The following is a 19802-nucleotide window of genomic DNA, read 5'->3' on the forward strand; positions in this document are numbered from 1 at the left end:
GGGATACAGCTCTGTAGTTTTTTAACTAAACCAAATTTTAGTTTGGTTTTGGTATTAGGGTAATACTTGATCAACTTACTTTGTCTATACTTTTATTTTGGGAACTGAAGATTACAAGGAAAAACATTTTCAAATGAGAGAACTTTAATTACCTTGGTTTTCTAACTCTGAAAATGCTAATGTTATAATTTTGCCACATATGAATACTCTATTACTTAAAATTCTTCAATTTTTATTTAGCATTTATTTCCTTAATATTAGAAATTGCATAGGTCTCTACATAAGAATGCAATTATGGGCTGGGGATGTGGCTCAAGCGGTAGCGCGCTCGCCTGGTATGCGTGCGGCCCGGGTTCGATCCTCAGCACCACATACAAACAAAGATGTTATGTCTGCCGAAAACTAAAAAAAAAAATAAATATTAAAATTCTCTCTCTCTCTCCCTCTCTGTCTTTAAAAAAAAAAAGAATGCAATCATTATGTCTACTTTATAACACAATGGAAATTAAATGTATTTGCATAACTGTAAAGACAGCTAGGACTATGTTTGTTTTACTGTCTTGTGTATCTACCTTTCAGCAGTATAGGCATTCAGTAAATATTTGTTGAATAAGTGAATATAATTTGTCTATTCAATGTCATGCAATACTAACACAATATTCCTGTGTATGATGTTAGTGATGGATTAAATATTCCTCTTTAAAAATGGTTATTTTTTACCTAATTTTTTAAAACTACCATCTTTGTCTTTGCAATTTGAGGTAATATTATATGCTAAATTTGAACTTCAATGCATTTCTGGACTTTATTTTTCATTGGCATGTGAATGTACCAGATTTTAATTATAGAAAAATTCTTATATGTTTTAATATCTGGTAAGGGTAGTATACCTTCTTTTTATTTGCTTAGATATTCTTGCATGTTTATTTTGCAGTACGCATATCATGTTAAATAGCTTCATGAAAATGCTTATTGATGATTTTATTGTGATCACATTAAATGTTAAGCTGAAAGTGGATGGTGTTGAGACATTTTAAACTTAAAGACATCTTTATATTTATTAAAGGTTACCTGTATAACTTTCAGATATTGCTTATAATTATTTGGTTTTTGTCCTTCTGTAGATGTGTTCTGTCGTGTTTGTTGATTTGCACGTATTGAACTATTTTTGCATCCCTGGGATCTCATTTGATCCTGGTGAAAAATCTTCTTCATATGCTACTGGATACAGTTTGATGTAATATTGGATACAGTTTGCTAGTATTCTGTTGAAGATTTTTCATTTGTAGTCATCAAGGATATTGGCCTGTAGCTTATGTGTCGTTTGTCTGTCTGTCCTTGTACAGTTTTGGTTTCCAGGTAATGCTGGCCTTATAACATGAGATTGGAAGAGTTCCCACCTCTTCAATATTTTGGAATAATTTAAGAAAAACTGGTATCAGTCGGTCCTTTTTTTTTTTATTTTCTTTTTTTTTTTTGGTAGCAGGGATTGAACCTGAACTCAGGGGTACTTTTTTTTTTTAACTTAGAGATAGGGTCTCATTAAGTTGCTTAGGGCCTAGCTAAGTTGCTGAGGCCAGCTTTGATCTTGTGATCATCCTGCCTCAGCCTCCTTAGCTGCTGGGATTACAGGCATGTGCCACTGTGCCCAGCTGACCTTCTTTCAATATTCAGTAAAATTCAGTAGTGAAGCCATCTCATCCTAGGCTTTTCTTTGATGGGAGACTTTTTATTACTGATTCAATCTCATTACTCATTATTGGTTTGTTTAGGCTATTTCTTTGTTTCAATTTTGGTAAGGTGTATGTGTCTAGGAATTTATCCATTTCTTCCAGGTTATCAAATTTATTGCATATATATTTGTTCATAATAATCTCTGATGATCCTTTATATTTCTTTGGTGTCAGTTGTATATACATATAGAAAATAGACATGAATATATAGAAAAATATTTCTGCTCTGATATTATTATTTCCTTCCTTCTACTAATTTTGGGTTTAGTTTGTTTTTAGTTCCTTAAGATGCAGCAATAGATTGAGATATTGGGGGTCGAGGGGCTGAGGATTGAGACTATTCCATTGAGCCACTGAAGTATACCCCAACTCTATTTTTTTTAATGCAGACACTGATTACTCTAAAATTCCCTTTTAGTGCTGCTTTTGCTATAGCCCATAGGTTTTGGTATGTGGTGTTTCCATTATCATATTTTAAAAATTTTATTTCCTTCTTTTCCCCTTGATCTATTAGTTGTTTAGAAATAAATTGTTTAATTTCCATGTGTTTGCACAATTCCCAAATTTTTCTTGTTATTATTTTTTTGTTTCATTGCATTTTAGTTAGAAAATATACTCAATATTTTTTTTCAGTTTTCAAAACTGAGACTTACCATATGATCTATTCTGGTGAATACTATTCTGGTGAATATTTCATGTACGTTTGAGAAGATGTGTACTCTGTCACTGTTGAATGGAATGTTTTGTAGATGTCTGTTACATTCACTGGTCTAGGGTTCAGTTCACATCTGCTGTTTGTTGATTTTCTGTTTAAATGATACATTCATTGAAGAATGTGAGATGTAAAAATTCTCTTTTGACCTTTCTTATCTCCTTTTTTCTGCTTCTTAAAGCCTAATTTAGCTAAATATGGCAATATCTGCTTTCTTTTGGATTACATTTGCATGGAATATTTTTTCCATCCTTTCATTTTCAGTCTATGTGTATTCTCAGAGGTGAAATGAGTTTCTTGTAAGCAGCATATAGTTGAGTCATTTTTAAAATAAAATCCATTCAGTTACTCTGTAACTTTTAATTGGGAAATTTAATCCACTTATATTTAAGGTAATTTTGGATAATTAAGGTTTTACTACTATCATTTTGATACTTGTTTACTAGTTTCATTATAGTCCTTCTCCCTCCTTTTCATCTTCTTTTGTGGTTGATTTTCTGCAGTAAAATGTTTTGATCCCTTATTCTTTTTCATGTGTCACTTATAGACTTTTGCTTTGTGGTTACCATGAAGTTTAGAAAAATATTTTGTTTATAACAAACCATTTTGAAATGATGGCAATTTATCATTGAACACATGGATATGAAAAGAAAAAATATTTTAAAAACTGATAAAATCTACACTTACACTTTATGCCTTTTCACATTTTGAATTTTTTAAGAATTTTTTTTTAGTTGTTGACAGACCTTTAGTTTTTCATTTATATGTGGTGCTGAGAATAGAACCCAGTGCCTCACACATGCTAGGCTAGTGCTCTACCACTGAGCCCACATTTTGAATTTTTGATGTTCCAGTTATCTTTCTATATATCTTTCTATATCACCTTTTGCCTAAAATATTAATGTACTTAACAGTATTTTAATTGCTCTTTAGTCTTCATACTAAAGATATGAAGAGTTTTATACATCATGTTTACATTAGAACATTCTGAATTTATCTATATAGTTACTCTTACCAATGAGTTTTATATCGTATGGTATTTTCTTTTTATTCACTAACATCTCTTTCTTTCAGTTTGAAGAGTTCCCTCTAGCATTTCTTATAGGACAGGTATAGTGATAATAAATTCTCTCTGCTTTTGTTTGGGTATATCTTTATATCTCCTTCATATATAAAGGATAGCTTTTGGGGGATACAGTATTATTGATTACCAGTTTTTTCCCTTCACACTTCTGAGAAATCTGCAATCAAGCACATTGGGACATCCTTATTTTCTCTTGCTGCCCTGAAAAATCTTTTCTATCTTCAACCTTGAATAACTTGATTATTATGTATTCTTTGGTTCTTTGTTGAATTGAATTTTTGTTGACCTTTGACATTCCTATATTTGGCTAGTTGTATCTTTCTCTATGTTTGGGAAATTTTCAGTTATCATCTCTTTGAATAAACTTTCTATTCCTTTGGCATTCTCAAGTTCCTTCTGACCCCCACAACTCAAAAATATTTGCTGTATTAATGCTATCCCAAAGTTTTCATAACTTTCTTCTTTCCCTTTATTCTTTATCCTCCCACTGTGTTTTTCCAAATAGTCTATTTTTAAGATCACTAATTCTTTCTTGTGGTTGATTTATTCCACTATCATACCATGCAAGATGTTAAAATATGCTTAGTGTTCTTTTTAGCTCAAGGATTTGATTTTTAAAAAATTACTTCAATCTGGCCAAGTGTGGTGGTGCACACCTGTAATCCCAGTGGCCCAGGCAGCTGAAGCCAAAGGATCATGAGTTCGAAGCCAGCCTCAGCAACTGCAAGGTGCTAAGCAACTCGTGAGACCCTGCCTCTAAACAAAATACAAAATAGGGCTGGGGATGTGGCTCAGTGGTTGAGTGTCCTAAGTTTAATCCTTGGTACCCCCCACAAAAAATTTACATCAATCTGTTAAATTTCTTTAACACTATTGAATCATGCCAGGCACCTTGGCGCATAGGAGGATCACGAGTTCAAAGTCAGCCTCAGCAATTTGAGGCTCTAAGCAACTCAGTGAGACCCCGACTCTAAATAAAATATAAAAAGGGCCAGGATGTGATTCAGTGGTTAAATATCCCTGGATTCAATCCTTGGTTAAAAAAAAAAAAGTATTGAATCATTTCTGTGTTTTCTTGAAGCTCTTTTTTTTTTTTTTTTGTGGTGTTGGGGATTGAATGAACCCAGGGCCTTGTGCATGTGAGGCAAACAGTCTACCAACTGAGCTATATCCCCTGCCTGTTGTTGATTCTTTTTTAAAAAAATATTTTTACTTGTAGATGTATATAATACCTTTATTTATTTATTTTTATGTAGTGCTAAAGATCAAACCCAGTGCCTCACATGTCATGCATGAGGCAAGCACTCCACACTTGAACTACAACCCTAGCCCCTCGTTGAAATTCTTTAAAAGTTATTTTTAATTATCTGTCCAAGAGTTTTCAAATATCAATTGCTGTAATCCCTTCCTGGTGCCTTATTTTGTTCATCAGGTGCAGTCAGTGTTCCCTGAAGTTCTTGATGATTGTTGACATACAACATTTGGTGCACATTGCCTTGGATATTCCAGTCTTCATAATCTAGCTTTGTGTCTGTCCCTCCAGAATTTCTAAGCATTGTAGTAATCTTTGAACCTGTGGACATTTCCACTACTTCAGCTCTAGATGGTGCCCAGTATCTTAAGTTTGTTAAAAGTCTCTTATTGGTGTTTTTCTGTTGTAGCACTGATGGTTGCCCCAAACCCAGTTTGTCCCAAGTCCGTGGTTGGGGAGTATCTATAAAGTGTTCTTTTCTCACAAACCTCTGCCTGGGCCTGGGATAGGCCCAGACACTTCAATCATATTCACTGGTCTGTTGGAAGACACCACAGGACTCTGTCTGGCTCTGAACCTCACTGAGCAAGTCCCAGGCTTTTAGGGAGTGACTTGGTGCTTTCCTCCTTTTTCTTGTCCCAGACAGTTATTCTGTGCATGTGGTCACCAATGTTGCAATGCTAGATCATATTTGGAGCCCACTGTCTGCTGAAACCAGCACAGTAAGATGTAGGCTGCTACGGGCTTCCTGCTATAGTGAACTTACAGCCCAAGACTGCTGCAGCTAGCCCCAGGTTGATTCTGGATGGTATATAAATCTGATCATCAGTGGCCAAGTGTCTTTATTTGGCAATAGGTCAGGTTCACAGGCTTCATCCATAGGCACTGGCTTGAAGACAGAGACCATTAGGATCTTCCCCAATGTTGGGTTTTACTAGCTCAGCAACTAAGTTCCAAAATACAGTTCTGTGTCATTTTGCTGATCTACTCCATAGTGGCTGGCCTCTTGTTCCTTGCTGTGTGCCCAAAGTTGGGAGGGGTGGCAGAGGCAGCCCCATGGCCATCTGAATGACACTAAGCCACATAATACCCAAGTTGCACAGCCATAGGAACTTACACAGTCTTAAGTTTGGGTGCCAGTCCCATGTGTGATTGCCAGTGACGTGGGGTAAAAGATAAATATGTCTGTCCTACCAGAGTCAGGTCTCTACCTGATGCAGGTGTAGGTCTAGAGACTCGTCTGTGAGCATTAGCCTAAAGAGGAGCCTGGCATTGAGGCAAAGTCCTATGCTCACTTTCCTGCCCTGTGCCCTGGTGGCTGGAGCTTTGCTTCTTGCTCTTATGTCTGAGGGTGGCAAAGAGTTGATGGAGGCAGTCCTTTTGGACATCTGACTAAGGAGGATCCAAAGGATCAATCTGCAGATACTGGTCTTAGGGTAGGAACTCTGGGATCCTGTCTGGCACAGCAGACCTGGTAATCAGAGGCCTGCACTAAAATTTTCTCTCTCCCCCAAGCTGGGGGCATCTCCCCTGTGTGTGCTTAATGGAGTTGGGACAGGGATGACATGACAAACTCTTTCCTGCCCTTTTCTTATTGTCATAATACAACCAGGCATTGTGGTTTCCCATCTGGCTCTTTCTTAGCTCTTGTGATGGTGATTATTCATAAACAGTCGTTCAAGTTGAGCAGACAGCCACCATCTTGTTCCCAATCCATTTCCTTTATTTCTTTAATCATGGATTCCTTTATTTCTCTGCATATAAGTGTGACTCTGAAGTCTTTGTCTTTAAATCTAACACCTAGTCAGTCTCACCTGCAGCTTCTGTGGCCTGCCTTCTTGCTGATTTAGGCATCATACTTTCCAATTTCTGTACATGACTCACATCTTTTTGTTGGAAAACAGACATTTTAAATAATATATTTAAGTAACTTTGGGTATTGGTACTCCCCCTCTGAAACTTATTTGCTTGTTCATTTGCCAAGAGGTTGAATTCTTTTATTGGAATCTATTCTTCATCTTCCTCTTTTCCCACCCCCACTAGTGGGACACATTATAAGGTTTAGGTTGGGCCCTGTGATGACAGTTTCAGTAGAGTTCTCTGACAGTCTCTCTCTGACTATACCCAGCTGTCATTTATAGCTGATTGCTCTATTAATTTAAAAAATACCCTTGAGCATAAATTGTTCCACAGATTAAAACAATCAAATATGGACTTGTTCTCAAGGTCAATGTTTGAAATTTGTTCTGATGTTAGCTGGCTTTTTCAGGCAAACTAACTGGCCTACAGTTTAGCCTGAATGTCCAATGCAACCACCAGTTGCTTTTCACAGCCTTCGTTATCTAGAGCATTCTTTGGCTTGAACATTTCCATACTTTGTTGAGAATAAAGTTAGTTCTTTTGTGAAGAGGTTAGGAGCTATCTTTTTTGTGGTCTGCTTCTCTCCCCTAAAGAAAATCTCTGAGTGAGGGACTGAGCTAGGAGTGGGGACAATGGCATGCTTCTCTGTGATAAACCTGTTGTACAAGTTGAATGCTAGATGAAGAGAGATGACAGGAGTCTGAGGTCTTTTTGGCTTCATGAAACTACAACTTTACACACAGGACCAAGTGCTCAGGGCCCTAGCATCCTTAGCTTGCCATGCCTAACTCCAGAGTCTCCATCTGACATGTGGGTCTGGGTGGGAGATGGGAGTCTCCACTCTTGACTACAGTCATGGGACAGGTTTGACAACAGGCAACTGGGAGCAACCTGTGAAAAGCTGGCATTTTACCCCTCCTGGAAGGTATCCTTTAACTGAGCACTGAGGGAGAGGGAACCCTGTGTTTTGGGCTATACCAAACTGGAGTGGAATTTCCATCTGGCCAAGTTGGGAGGAATAGGAAGGGAATGGTTCTCAGTTCAAACACCAGAGTCTCCCTGTTCCTCTTGAATTCTAGTACACTAGAACATTGACTAAAACATTGAGTCAAATGTTTTCATATTTTTTATGTCCTTGGGACAATTTCCAGAGACTTTAAATGCTTAAAAAACAAACAGGGCTGGGGATGTGGCTCAAGTGGTAGCGCACTCGCCTGGCATGCGTGTGGCCTGGGTTCAATCCTGGGTTCAGATCCTAAAAAATAAATATTAAAAAAAATTCTCTCTCATTCTCTCTTTAAAACAAACAAACAAACAAACACCCCGTAAGCTGGACATGGTGATGCATGCCTGTAATCTTAGTAACTTGGGAGGCTGAGGTGGGAGGATCCTGAGTTTGAGGTCAGCCTCAGCAATTTAGCAAGGCACTAAGCAACTTAGTGAGACACTGTCTCAAAAGATTAGAGAATTAAATTAAACAAAACAAACAAACCAACTTTCACCAGTTACACTGAGGTGTAGGCTGGTTGAGCTTCTTATTCTGTCATGATGGAAACCCCTTGCTTTCATTTTTATTGATAAGCATTTAAGGGCTACCTTTCCTCTGTTCATTGCTCTTTATGTGTCTCATGGATTATGATAGGAAATACTTTTTCACTGTATTTCAGAAAGTCTGTTCCCCTTTCAACCAAGAGTGTTTCATAGACTTTTAGTTTTATAGCCCTTTTTTAGTTTCATTTTAAAATTATTTCATTTTATTACACTGTAATCAAAGCCTGTTGTTTATAATATCTCTACTTTAAGAACTGATTTTTAAGTTGATCATTTTTTGTGATTTTTTTGGGGAGGGTCACTGGGAATTGAACCCAGGGGCCATATCCCTAGCCCTTTTTTGTATTTTATTTAGAGACAGGGTCTTGCCAGGTTGCTTAGGGTCCCTGCAAAGTAGGGCTATCTTTGAACTCTTTTTTTTAAGTTGTAGATGGACAGCATGCCTTTATTTTGTTTATTTTTATGTGTTTCTGAGGATTGAACCCAGAGTCTCACAAGTGCAAGGCAAGCGCTCTACCACTGAGCTACAACCCCATCCCCTGGCTTTGAACTCTTGATCCTCCTGCCTCAGCCTCCTGAGCCACTGGAATTACAGGCATGGGGCACTATACCTAGCTTTGTGCATTTTCAATGTGTGCTTGAGAAGGTTTGTTTCTAGTCTCAGGGTTTGTGTACATCCAAAATAACCCCCTTATTGATTATGCTGTCTGGGTTTTCTATATCTTTACTCATCTTTTGTCCTTCTTAGCTGTGTTTTACTGAGTGTGGCATATTAAAATCTCCTATTGATTTGTTACTATCTCCTTGTATCTCTTCTCATCATTTTTGTCTATCATAGGTGATAGCTTATTTTATATGTAGATATTTGTGTTATATCTTCACTGTAAAAATGTAACCTTTTTGATCTAAATCCTGCCCCCAACCGTCCCATAAACTAATGATGAAATTGATTAGAAAATTGTTAATAAAATAGGATAAATTTGTTTCGTTGTTCTTGTATGTCCTACTGTCATTTCTTTAAACTGGAAAAAAAAAGGCTTTCTGTTTCTATTTTCAATCAGTGGTTGTGAAAGATTTACCTGTTGATTCATTGGAAGGAGAAGATTTTGAGAAGGAATTCTCATTTCTGAACAATCTCCTAAGTCCTGGTTCTTCAAGTACTAGTGAATCCACCCAAGAATGCCAGACTTCCTATGGGAGCCCCAGTGCCGGTCTCATGTCCCAGGAGCCTTCTGTGGGGTCTGAGCCTCTCGCTCATTCCTCTCGATTCCTTCCTTCACAGCTCTTTGATCTTGGCTTTCATGCTGCTGGAGCTTTCAACAGTGAGTATCTATGAAACATTTTGATACATGTGCCTTATTTTATCTTTGTGAAGCAAAATTATGTACTTGATGCTAGAATGAACAAGGAGATGGATTTTAACTTCAGTGCTACTAGATAAAATCTGCAGTCACTCTGGTCAAATGGAAATATATCAAATAGAGTCACCACTGGAATCCGTCAACAAGACTGAAAAGAAAGGCTGGTTTTTTTTTTTGCCACCTCCACCAAACCCACATGTCTTCATCAATTTTCCCAGGTATCTGATTTATAATATTTGGCCTACTAAATTACCCCGGGACTTTTTTTCATCAAGTAAGATTTGGTGTGTTTTCTTCCTGTGGGTTCAAAGTTGGCAAGAAATTTTAAAAAAGCTCTGGTGGCTGACTGCAGGGCAGCCTTCTGGGCAAGGCAGCAGGGGTGGAGGATGCTGGAGCAGGCTGAGGGTACAGATCTACCTGAAGAAAGGATCACCTGCTTTGTCACAAGGGCTCCTGCTGCTCACCTGCAGCACCACTGTCTGGTGTCCATCTCTGCACCTTGGGAGTCATTTTGCTCCCACATCCTTACTGATTACCAGGTCCTACTCATTTTGTTCTCAAACATTTTTCAAATTTTCCACGCTTCCTCTCTACTCCATGACCAGAGCTATTTAGAGACTCATTTGGTTTCCCAGCTTGCTTCAAGAGAGCTCCTAATAGATCTTCCAGTTCCACTAGTTATTTCCCAAGAAGCAAATTCCAATGTCTACTTTAGATTTTCTAAAAATGAAGCACCATTGGCTTGAGGATAAAACCTTTCTGTAATGCATATTCACTTTTTTTTTTTTTTTTTGGTACTGAGGATTAACTCAGGCCACATAACCACTGAACCACATCCCTAGCCCTATTTATTTATTTATTTATAGACAGGGTCTTGCTTAGTTGATGAGGCTGGCTTTGAACTCGCAATCCTCAGCCTCAGCCTCCCGAACTGCAGGGATTACAGGAGTGTGTCACTGCGTCCGTCTAGCCTAGTTTTTATTTTTGACACAGGGTCTTGCTAAGTTGCTTAGGCTGGCAAGAGCCAATGTCAGTATCTGGTACATCAGGCCATGGCAGAAGGTGGCATGGTAAGAAGCATTCAAGGCAAAGGGAAGGTGGGGGCCAAACTTACCTTTTTTGTCAGGAGCTTTCTCCTGTGACAATTAACCCACTCCCACCATAAGAGCAGAGCCTTGGGGTTGGGGTTGCGGCTCAATGATAAAGAGCTTGCCTAGCATGTGCGAGGCACTGGTTCGATCCTCAGCACCACATATAAATAAACAAACAAACAAATAAATAAAATAAAGGTATTGTGTCCTATAGCATAAGAATTAAAATCAAGAATTAATAAATGGGATGAATTCAAACTAAAATGCTTCTCAGCAAAAGAAACCATCAATGAGGTGAATAGAGAGCCTACAGCTTGGGAGCAAATTTTTACCACTTGCACATCAGATAGAGCACTAGTCTCTAAGGTATATAAAAAACTCAAAGAGCTCAACACCAAAAAACAACAACAACAACAAAAACAAATAACCCAATCAATAAATGGGCCAAGGAACTTAACAGACATTTCTCAGAAGGTGATATACAATCAATCAACAAATACATGAAAAAATGTTCAACATCTCTAGCAATTAGAGAAATGCAAATCAAAACTACTCTAAGATTTCATTTTACTCCAGTCAGAATGGCAGCTATTAAGAATACAAACAACAATAAGTGTTGGTGAGGATGTGGGGAAAAGGTACACTCATACATTGCTGGTGGGATGCAAAACGGTGCAGCCACTATGGAAAGCAGTATGGAGATTCCTTGGAAAACTGGGAATGGAACCACCTTTTGACCCAACTATTCCTCTCCTCAGTCTATATGCAAAGGACTTAAAAACAGCATACTACAGGGACACAGCCACATCAATGTTTATTGTAGCACCATTCACAATAGTTAAACTATGGAACCAACCTAGATGCCCTTCAGTAGATGAATGGATAAAGAAAAGGTGGTATATATACACAATGGAATATTACTCAGCAATAACAGAGAATAAAATCATGGCATTTGCAGGTAAATGGATAGAGTTGGAGAAGATAATGCTAAGTGAAGTTAGCCAATCCCAAAAACCAAATGATGAAATGTTTTCTCTGATATAAGGAGGCTGATTCATAGTGGGGTTGGGAGGGAGAACATGGAAAGATTAGATGAACTCTAGATAGGGTAAAGGGTTGGGAGGGGAAGGGAAGGGGCATGGGAGTAGAAATTATGGTGGAATGAGATGGACATCATTACCCTAAGTACATGTATGATGACACGAATGGTGTGAATATACTTTGTATAGAACCAGAAATATGGAAAATTGTGCTTTATATGTGTAATATGAATTGTAATGCATTCTGTCATATATTGACAAATTAGAATTTTTAAAAAAAGGGCAGAGTCTTTACAACCTAGCCATCTTTTAAAGGTCCCACATCCTAATACTATCACCATAGCAATTACATTTCAACATGAGTTTTGGAGGGGACATTCAAATCAAAACATCTTACTCGAGCCTCAGATGATCTCTTTTACACAAGGAAGGACTAGGTAGGATAATCTAAATTCTTTCTAGTGCTGCGTTTCAATTAAAGCATAAATATTTTTCCATGTTGTAGCAAACATTTCCCTGTGCTCTATGGAGTTTCCATAATGATAATTTTAAATTACATAGTGCTTTGTTACTTTATGTGCCATAATCTGGATGAATTTTTTCCTTATTGTTTCTGTTTGTTCACTATTACAGATAATGCTGTAATAAACATATCCATGCATGCACTTTTTCCCTAGTTTAAAAGGGAAAATTTATCTTATTTCCTTAAGATAAATTTCTAGGAATGGAATTAGTAAATCCAAGGGTATAACTATATTATAGGTTTCAACATTCTAATTCTCAGGCCCTCTCTTCCCAATTGCTTTGAACATCTTTCTGTACCTTCTTCATTTTCATTCCTCCACCCCAAAACCTACATATTTATTTCAAACCACTTTGAAAATATAAGGATGTCTAACAATTCTCTCTGGGACTAAACTTGAATGATTGAATAAAATATACAATTGTAGATAAATTTTTAGTTTTATTTATTTTTTTTTTTTAAATCTTAGACTACAGAATCTTATTCTGGTACAAAGACTGGAAGATTTTTTTTTTTTTACCTTTTCTTGTTTTTCTGATATTACTTCCTACTTGGTTAGCAGTAGATAATTCTTACTTCCCTCCCCCTAGGCTGGGTCTCCCAAGAAGGATCAGAACATACTGATAACCTGCCAGTGCCTTCACAGAGTCCAAAGAAATTAATGAGATGTAAGTTCTTTATTTTTCCCCACTGCATTACAGTTGAATTTGGATAAACTTAGAAAGGATCACTTTTATAGTCTTTGCCTCACATTGTTCAGAAAAATATTTTGTCAATAATGAGTTAGTATTAAAATGAAAGCTATCCTTCACATTGAAAGCACAGACTAGAAATTGTGAACTTGTCATAGTATACTAACTTTTGAACTGTAATCTGTTATATTTTGTTTTCAGGTTCCTTGGCAGTTGATATACCATTAGGAATAAAAGATGTGTTTTGTTTTGTGTGTGTGGTGCTAGGGATTGAACCCATGGCCTTGTGCATGTGAGGCAACCACTCTACAAACTGAGCTATATCTCCAGCCCAAAAGATGTGTTTTCTGTTTTTGTTTTTGGCTGTGCTGGGTCCTCACACACACTAGAGGAGCACTCTGCTGTGCACTACACCCCCATCCCAGAAGATGCTTTTTGATTATAGGATGCCTACTGGCAAAGAATGTATTCAAGCACTTAAGATGACTACCATCTTAATTAGGGGTGTTTGTATTGCCGGGGACTGAACCTAGGGCCTCAGTCATCCAAAGCATGGGTTCTACCATTGTGCTGTACCCATCCCCAACCATTAAAAATATATGTGTTTTTGGGGGCTGGGGTTGTGGCTCAGCGGTAGAGCACTTGTCTTGCATGTGCGGGACCCTAGGTTCGATCCTCAGCACCACGTAAAAAATAAATGAGTGAAATAAAGGTATTGTGTCCAACTAAAAAATAAATATCTTTTAAAAATATATGTGTTTTTTAGTAGTAGTTGGACACAATACCTTTATTTTATTTATTTATTTTTATGTGGTGCTGAGGCTCGCACCGGCACCTAGCACATGCTAGGCGAGCGCTCTACCGCTGTTCCATAAACCCAGCCCCTCCCAACCAGTTTTAACACTACTAGTTCCATAATTTATGTCCACATGAGTATGAATACAAGTCTTCAGAATTTTCTCATCACGTTAATCTGAAACTCTGTACCCACGCAGCAACACTCCCCGTTTCCTCTTCCTTGAGCCCCTGGGAACCACCATTCTACTTTCTGTAAGTTTGATCACTTTAGATACTTCATACAAGTGGAATAATACAATCTGCTTTTTGGTGACCAGGTATTTCATTTGGTATAATGCCCTCAAGTTTCATTCATCCTGTAGCACATGTAGGACAGGCTTGCAAGGCTGAAGAACATTCCATTGAGTGGGTACACCCTATTTGGTAATCTATTCATTTATAGATCGAATTTTCAAGTCTTTTGATATAATTTATTTCCTTCATTGGTTCTCACTACTCTGCTATAAACAAGAGACCTCTCTTCTTTCCCATTTATTATCAGTATAGATTCATGGTTTTTCAATGTTTCCTAGTCATTATGTAATCATTTTGGTGCTCAAATTGTTCCTCTGTTGTCCTGTGAAAAGAACGTTACCTTATCCTAGGGGCTGGGGTTGTGACTCAGCGCTTGCCTAGCACGTGCAAAGCCCTGGATTCGATCCTCAGCACCACATAAAAATAAATAAATAAAATAGAGCCTTCTATAAATTATCTTAAAATTAAATGTTTCTAAAATGACTGTAGTAATTATTGCTTGCCATTTTACTCTTCTCAAGTCTTTTCACAGGGCAGTATGCAATTACTCAATTTTAGTAGAATCAGTAAAGCATAAAGTATCTGCATTATCTTTGCTAATTTATCCTAAAGGAAATATAATTGATTATTATGGTCAGTTTAATTTTTTATTTAAAAGAATAATCTACTTCATTATAATTTAAATAATTATAAATGTGGGACAAAAATATGACTTCAAAAAGTTGAAACTCTTTGATGTGTTTCCTTTTTTCTTTTTTAATAGCCCCCAACAGTGGTAACCAAGACATGTCAGCCTGGTTCAATCTATTTGCAGACTTGGATCCACTTTCAAATCCAGATGCCATTGGACACTCAGATGATGAACTTCTTAATGCTTGACTGAAATTATAATGTCATTTTGGGGGTCTTGCGACATCAATTTTGCAACATATTGCTTTTGTGAAAAGGTTTATATTGCAATCCACACACAAAAGCATGGTGTTGGTGAATATAACACCTGTCAGCTGACTTTACACAGATGGTAAGGTCCACATTTGAATAGATTAAGTATATCTGTAGTATCTTGGATTTGCAGAGGTTGATACTATGTGGAAAATTTTAGAAACCACTGAGTCTGCAATTTTTAGATACCAAAATCTATGTCAAAATGACAGGGTAATTCTGCCAAAAAGGACTTGGGATTATTCCTCTTGAAAGTGTTTTTAAGTTGCCCTGCTGGCTATGAGAATTCTATATGTGAATAAAGGACAGCATGTAAATTGGGTTGTGGTTTGGGGTTGGTTTTTAAATAAAACAGGGAGGGGATTTCTGTTGTGGAAAATAGCACCAGACCAGCTTTGTCTTTGATTAGAAAGGTAGAGTAAGCTTTGAGAACTCAATTTGCTTTAAAGAAATCAGAGAAACTTGTACTTGTTTTTCTCCATCTGGAGGCTAAAATGTAAAGTTACCTTTCATTTATACAAAATCATGGACACCCCTAATTCATTTATTAAATTTTCATGGGGGAAGTAGCAAGATGATTAATTTGTCAAGCTTATCCTCTGTAGAAATGAAAAAAAAAAATCTACCCATTTCATAAACCACAAGAATATGCAGCAAGATTCAAGACATTGTACAAATATCTTTAGGCCTGATTTTTCACATATTGCTATAGAGTAATATGCAGTATTCATTTTCTTCCTGAAAAGAAAACAAGATTCGCTAACAAACTGGCAATGGTATTCCTGAAATTACTTAAAAACTTCAATTTTAAACACCTTATCCTTATACACATTTTGCAATAGTTACCCCATATTTCTTAACACAATTCAACCCAGAATATTTTCTGGCAGAGACACAGAAAACTCTACATGATCAATAGAGGAGTGTCCTATTTTTGCACTGCTCCCTTTCTGTGGGAGACATCATCTGAGGCTCTATTTGACTATTAAGCAAAAACTATTACTTAGTTTTAGAACCTAAGTTCTGGAGGTAAAGCTATTTAATGGAAGTTAGTGAAAGCTGGTGAAAATATAGCTACTGTACACACATCGCTCAATTTCCTTTTTTTCCCCCCTGCCCTTTAGTTTTGAGGCAATTTTCCAACTGTTTTATTTTTGCCAACCAATGCATTGCAACACCATAAGAAGACATTTTTCATTAAATTGTTCACAGTAGCTTTCATGTGCTTCTCATTCTAAACAGGCTTATTTAGAAGAAAGCTGCTGGTAATGTCTAAGTCATTGTATATGGTAAACATTTTTAAGGAATGGACTGGAGTAGGTAAAATGCAGCCCACCTCCCATCCACAGCAGTCTGGCCTACATACAAAGTTAAATGCCCAGGAGCTCTCTAGAAAACCTCTACTATGGCCAACAACTGCACAGGCCAGAAAAACCTTATCCGAGGGCCAGAAACATGGACTCAGGAAAAAAGTATGAAATCTTTCCTAGTATCTTTTCACATTTTTCCTATATTTATCTGTTTTTAATGAGCTTTATTATCTCTACAGAAGCATTTTTTTAATTCTTCCTTTTTAGTCAGTGAAAATTTTCAGAATGCAGAAGTCATTATTTTGCCAAGATTTAATCACCAAGATAATGATTATAAATCACAATCTAAATTCTATGCCCACAGTGACTCATGGTGACTAACTTTCAACTTTGATTGCCTCAAAAAAATGCTAATTTTTATTGTCTTAGGTTTGTGCCATCTTACTCAGCAGTAGTAGCCTAACACATTGGTGTGCAAGTATTAGTAGTACATGTCTCTCACATTCATGGAAAGCAGTCCCCATCACCTGGTATAAACAAAGATACTTCAATGAGTTGGAAAACCAGTGGTCTCTACAAACCAGGAGCTTAAATCCCACACAGTTCATGTGAAGGGATAACAACCTCAATTTTCCAAGAGCAAATGTGACCCCACATTGAAACGTCAAAGGGTTTCTGTTGTTCAGCTGTTTCCTTTTTCAACAGAGCATGTAGTTTGCCATTTAACCCAGAAGCAACACTAACTGCCTCAGCAAATTTAATCTAGAAGATTCATTCAAATAAGAATGAATCAATCCTAAACCTAGGGTAGAGCAAGACTAGCTCTTTCAAAAGGGATACCTTTTATATTAAGTGAGGGAAAAACCTATCTTCTGCTTTCTACCAGATGATAATGCATTGAAGCTTAGAAAAGCCCCCCAGCAGAACTAAAATTTAACTCTTTTTAACAGTTTATAGGAGAGGCAGGAATACCAAGGCATAAGATCACATATCATTGGAACTTTGTATTTTTTTTTTAAATCTTTCTTTTAATTGCAGAACATAGCTCTAAAAAAGATTAGAAACATACTATTTAGACAAAATAGGTTCTAGTATTTGCACACTGAAAAAGAAGTTTTTGTATTTCAACTATGGATACTTATTTCACATAACTGTCTTTATAGATCATCTAGAAATGTAAACGTCTTCGAGGAATAGAACAAAGGAAATTTAAATGCGCTCTATTTTTCTGAGCCTCTTTTAATAAAGATTGCAAGGTGGCATAAAACAAAAAAGTTTGTTTCCTGAAATGTTCGATACAATCCAATTTTTGTTTCCCTATTTTAAAACATGGGTTTCACCCCAGGGTTTCACAAATGAAATTGATAAGAATGAAAAGAGAATTCAGAATGACAATAAAACCACAGCAATTCATGACCTTGTTAAGACTGATTTACCTCAAACTGAGGGGGGTTGTCTAAGGTATGGGAAACAAAAGAGTGTGTGTTCTCTGTATAAATACTTTTAGTAACAAATTCTCAAACTTTTGAGCCTAGAAGTAACCAATGAAATATAAGCCATAATATTTAACTTAATTTACTGAAGGCAGGAATTTTTTAAAAAGAGGGTGCCAGAACCGATCCAGGTATTTCTGTCATCCATAGTATTGGCAGGGCCCTCTAGTCTTTCCTCTGAACAATGAAGCAGCCCACAATCTTGGAACATAGAAATTAGGAAGGAACTAAAACTTTACAATTTTCACTAATTCAGTAGTACTGAAAGCAATACAGTAGTAAGGAATTTAAATGGCAAAGAAAACCTACCAAACAGGTTGGGGTGAAAAATTATTAGAATCATATCCAGAAGCCCAACATAAAATACATTCTTCTAGCTTTCACATACCATTTAAAAGAAGACTTAGAGACTTCAATAAAAACTGTCCATGGTATTTTTGTGTGTGTGTAGTGCTGGCCCTGGAATCCAGGGCCTCATGCATGCTAAGCAAGTGCTTTGTCACTGAGCTGCCACACAACCCTGTCCTTGGCATTTCAAGTCAAGACATGGTTCTTTACTCAGTGGTGTAAATAGACCAATCGTCGGCCAAAGAGTGAATGCAAGATGAAATAAAGGTGGGGCTGGTGTTAATGGGTAAGATTTTGTAGTGTACATTTTTGCATTTATATTGAACGCTTTAAAACTTCTTGCTGCCTCAACCTTCCCACAAACAGGCTGTGAGCACCTGGACCAGGAAAGCAGGTGCACCAGTGTGATACAGGCGTCCCCGTTTCCTATTCTTCATGACCATTACTAGAAATACTTACACACTGAAATCCCCTCATACCTTTTCTGGTGTACTTATTCCTGCTCCCAAGGTACTTGCCCATTCGTCTTGGCCTCTTTGTTTCCACCTGCTTGGTAAAGCACCTCCCCTCCGACGGTGCTGTCTCCCAGGTGACCCGCTTGGTGTGCTGTGACTGTCTCTTTCAGACCTGTGATTAAACCTTTTTGTTTTTGTTTTGCTTTCTGTCTCTCCTATCTCCTCTTGTGACCGTACCTTACTACCACCTAAAAAAGTCAAAACAGAAGTTCCTTTCTTCCCATTTCAAAGTAATACCTACAGCCTTGCTGTGCATAAAGAAAACGCTATTAACATCACAATTAATACCATATATTTTATGTTCTGTAGTACATTCAGGCACATTTGTTGCACTGTGATCCAGCCTTTTCATTGTCTTTGCTCCCCAAAATGGACAGACTATGTTGAGATTTAAAATTTACCTTTAAGGCTGGGGGATGTAGTGCAGTGGTAGAGCGCTTGCTTGCCTAGTATGTGCAAGGTCCCAGGTTCAATCCCCAGTGCTGGAAAAAAATTAAAAAAATAAAATAAAAATTACCTTCAGGTCTTTCTCAACAAGTCAGGCAAAGGAAAGTACTTACCAAAAATGATTGTAGTTAGTTTCTACCTCTTTAATTTAAATCTCTCCCCAGATTTAAAAAAAAATTTAATTTATGCAGTCATAGCAACCTTAAAAACTAGAAGAGCTAAGGATGTAGCTCAGTGGTGGAGCATTTGAGGATTTGTCACTAAATTCCTTAGTCAGGAACTGCCCAACCAGTTTCCTTTCTTTGGCCTTCTGAGCAAGGCTGCCAGCACCTAGAGCAAAGAGAACCACAAAGGAAAACAAACAGGGCAATGACCTAATGACACAATCTGCAATGATACTAAGACCTATATTTTACCAATGTCACTGGTACAGAATAAAGAGCACAAGGCTTAGTGGTTAAGAAGAGTTCTGGAGTCAGACTTCATTCAAAAACACGCTTTGATATTCTCCAGATGTCTGTTACTTAACCTAATTCCAGTTTTGTTGTAAGGCAGTGAAAACAGCAGTCCCTGACTTCATAGGTTTATTGTAACAAGTGCTTGCACCTGGCAAGCTATTCATAAGCATTACCAATCTTTAAATCTTTAGTACAATCTGTCAACACCTTGAGTATATTATGCTTTACAAGCTAAAATCCATTTTATGGGACTTGAGATGACCAAAACCCCGTGGCTTTTTTGTGGAATGAATAAACT

The 19802-nt window shown here is 37.2% G+C and overlaps 1 protein-coding gene across 1 annotated transcript in view; it reads left to right on the plus strand.

Annotated features, from left to right (window-relative positions):
- The window catches only part of Ica1l (islet cell autoantigen 1 like), a 67551-nt gene extending 52262 nt beyond the window's left edge, over positions 1-15289 (plus strand). Inside the window, exons 10-12 of the mRNA XM_071619366.1 lie at positions 9254-9514; positions 12798-12875; positions 14755-15289. Coding sequence (XP_071475467.1) covers positions 9254-9514; positions 12798-12875; positions 14755-14870 — 455 coding nt within the window. The 3' untranslated portion in view covers positions 14871-15289. The remainder of the gene's footprint in view (positions 1-9253; positions 9515-12797; positions 12876-14754) is intronic.
- The last annotated feature ends 4513 nt before the right edge of the window (positions 15290-19802 follow it).

This window comes from Marmota flaviventris, chromosome 11 (assembly GCF_047511675.1).
Source record: "Marmota flaviventris isolate mMarFla1 chromosome 11, mMarFla1.hap1, whole genome shotgun sequence".
In the NCBI taxonomy this organism is placed as follows: domain Eukaryota; kingdom Metazoa; phylum Chordata; class Mammalia; order Rodentia; family Sciuridae; genus Marmota; species Marmota flaviventris.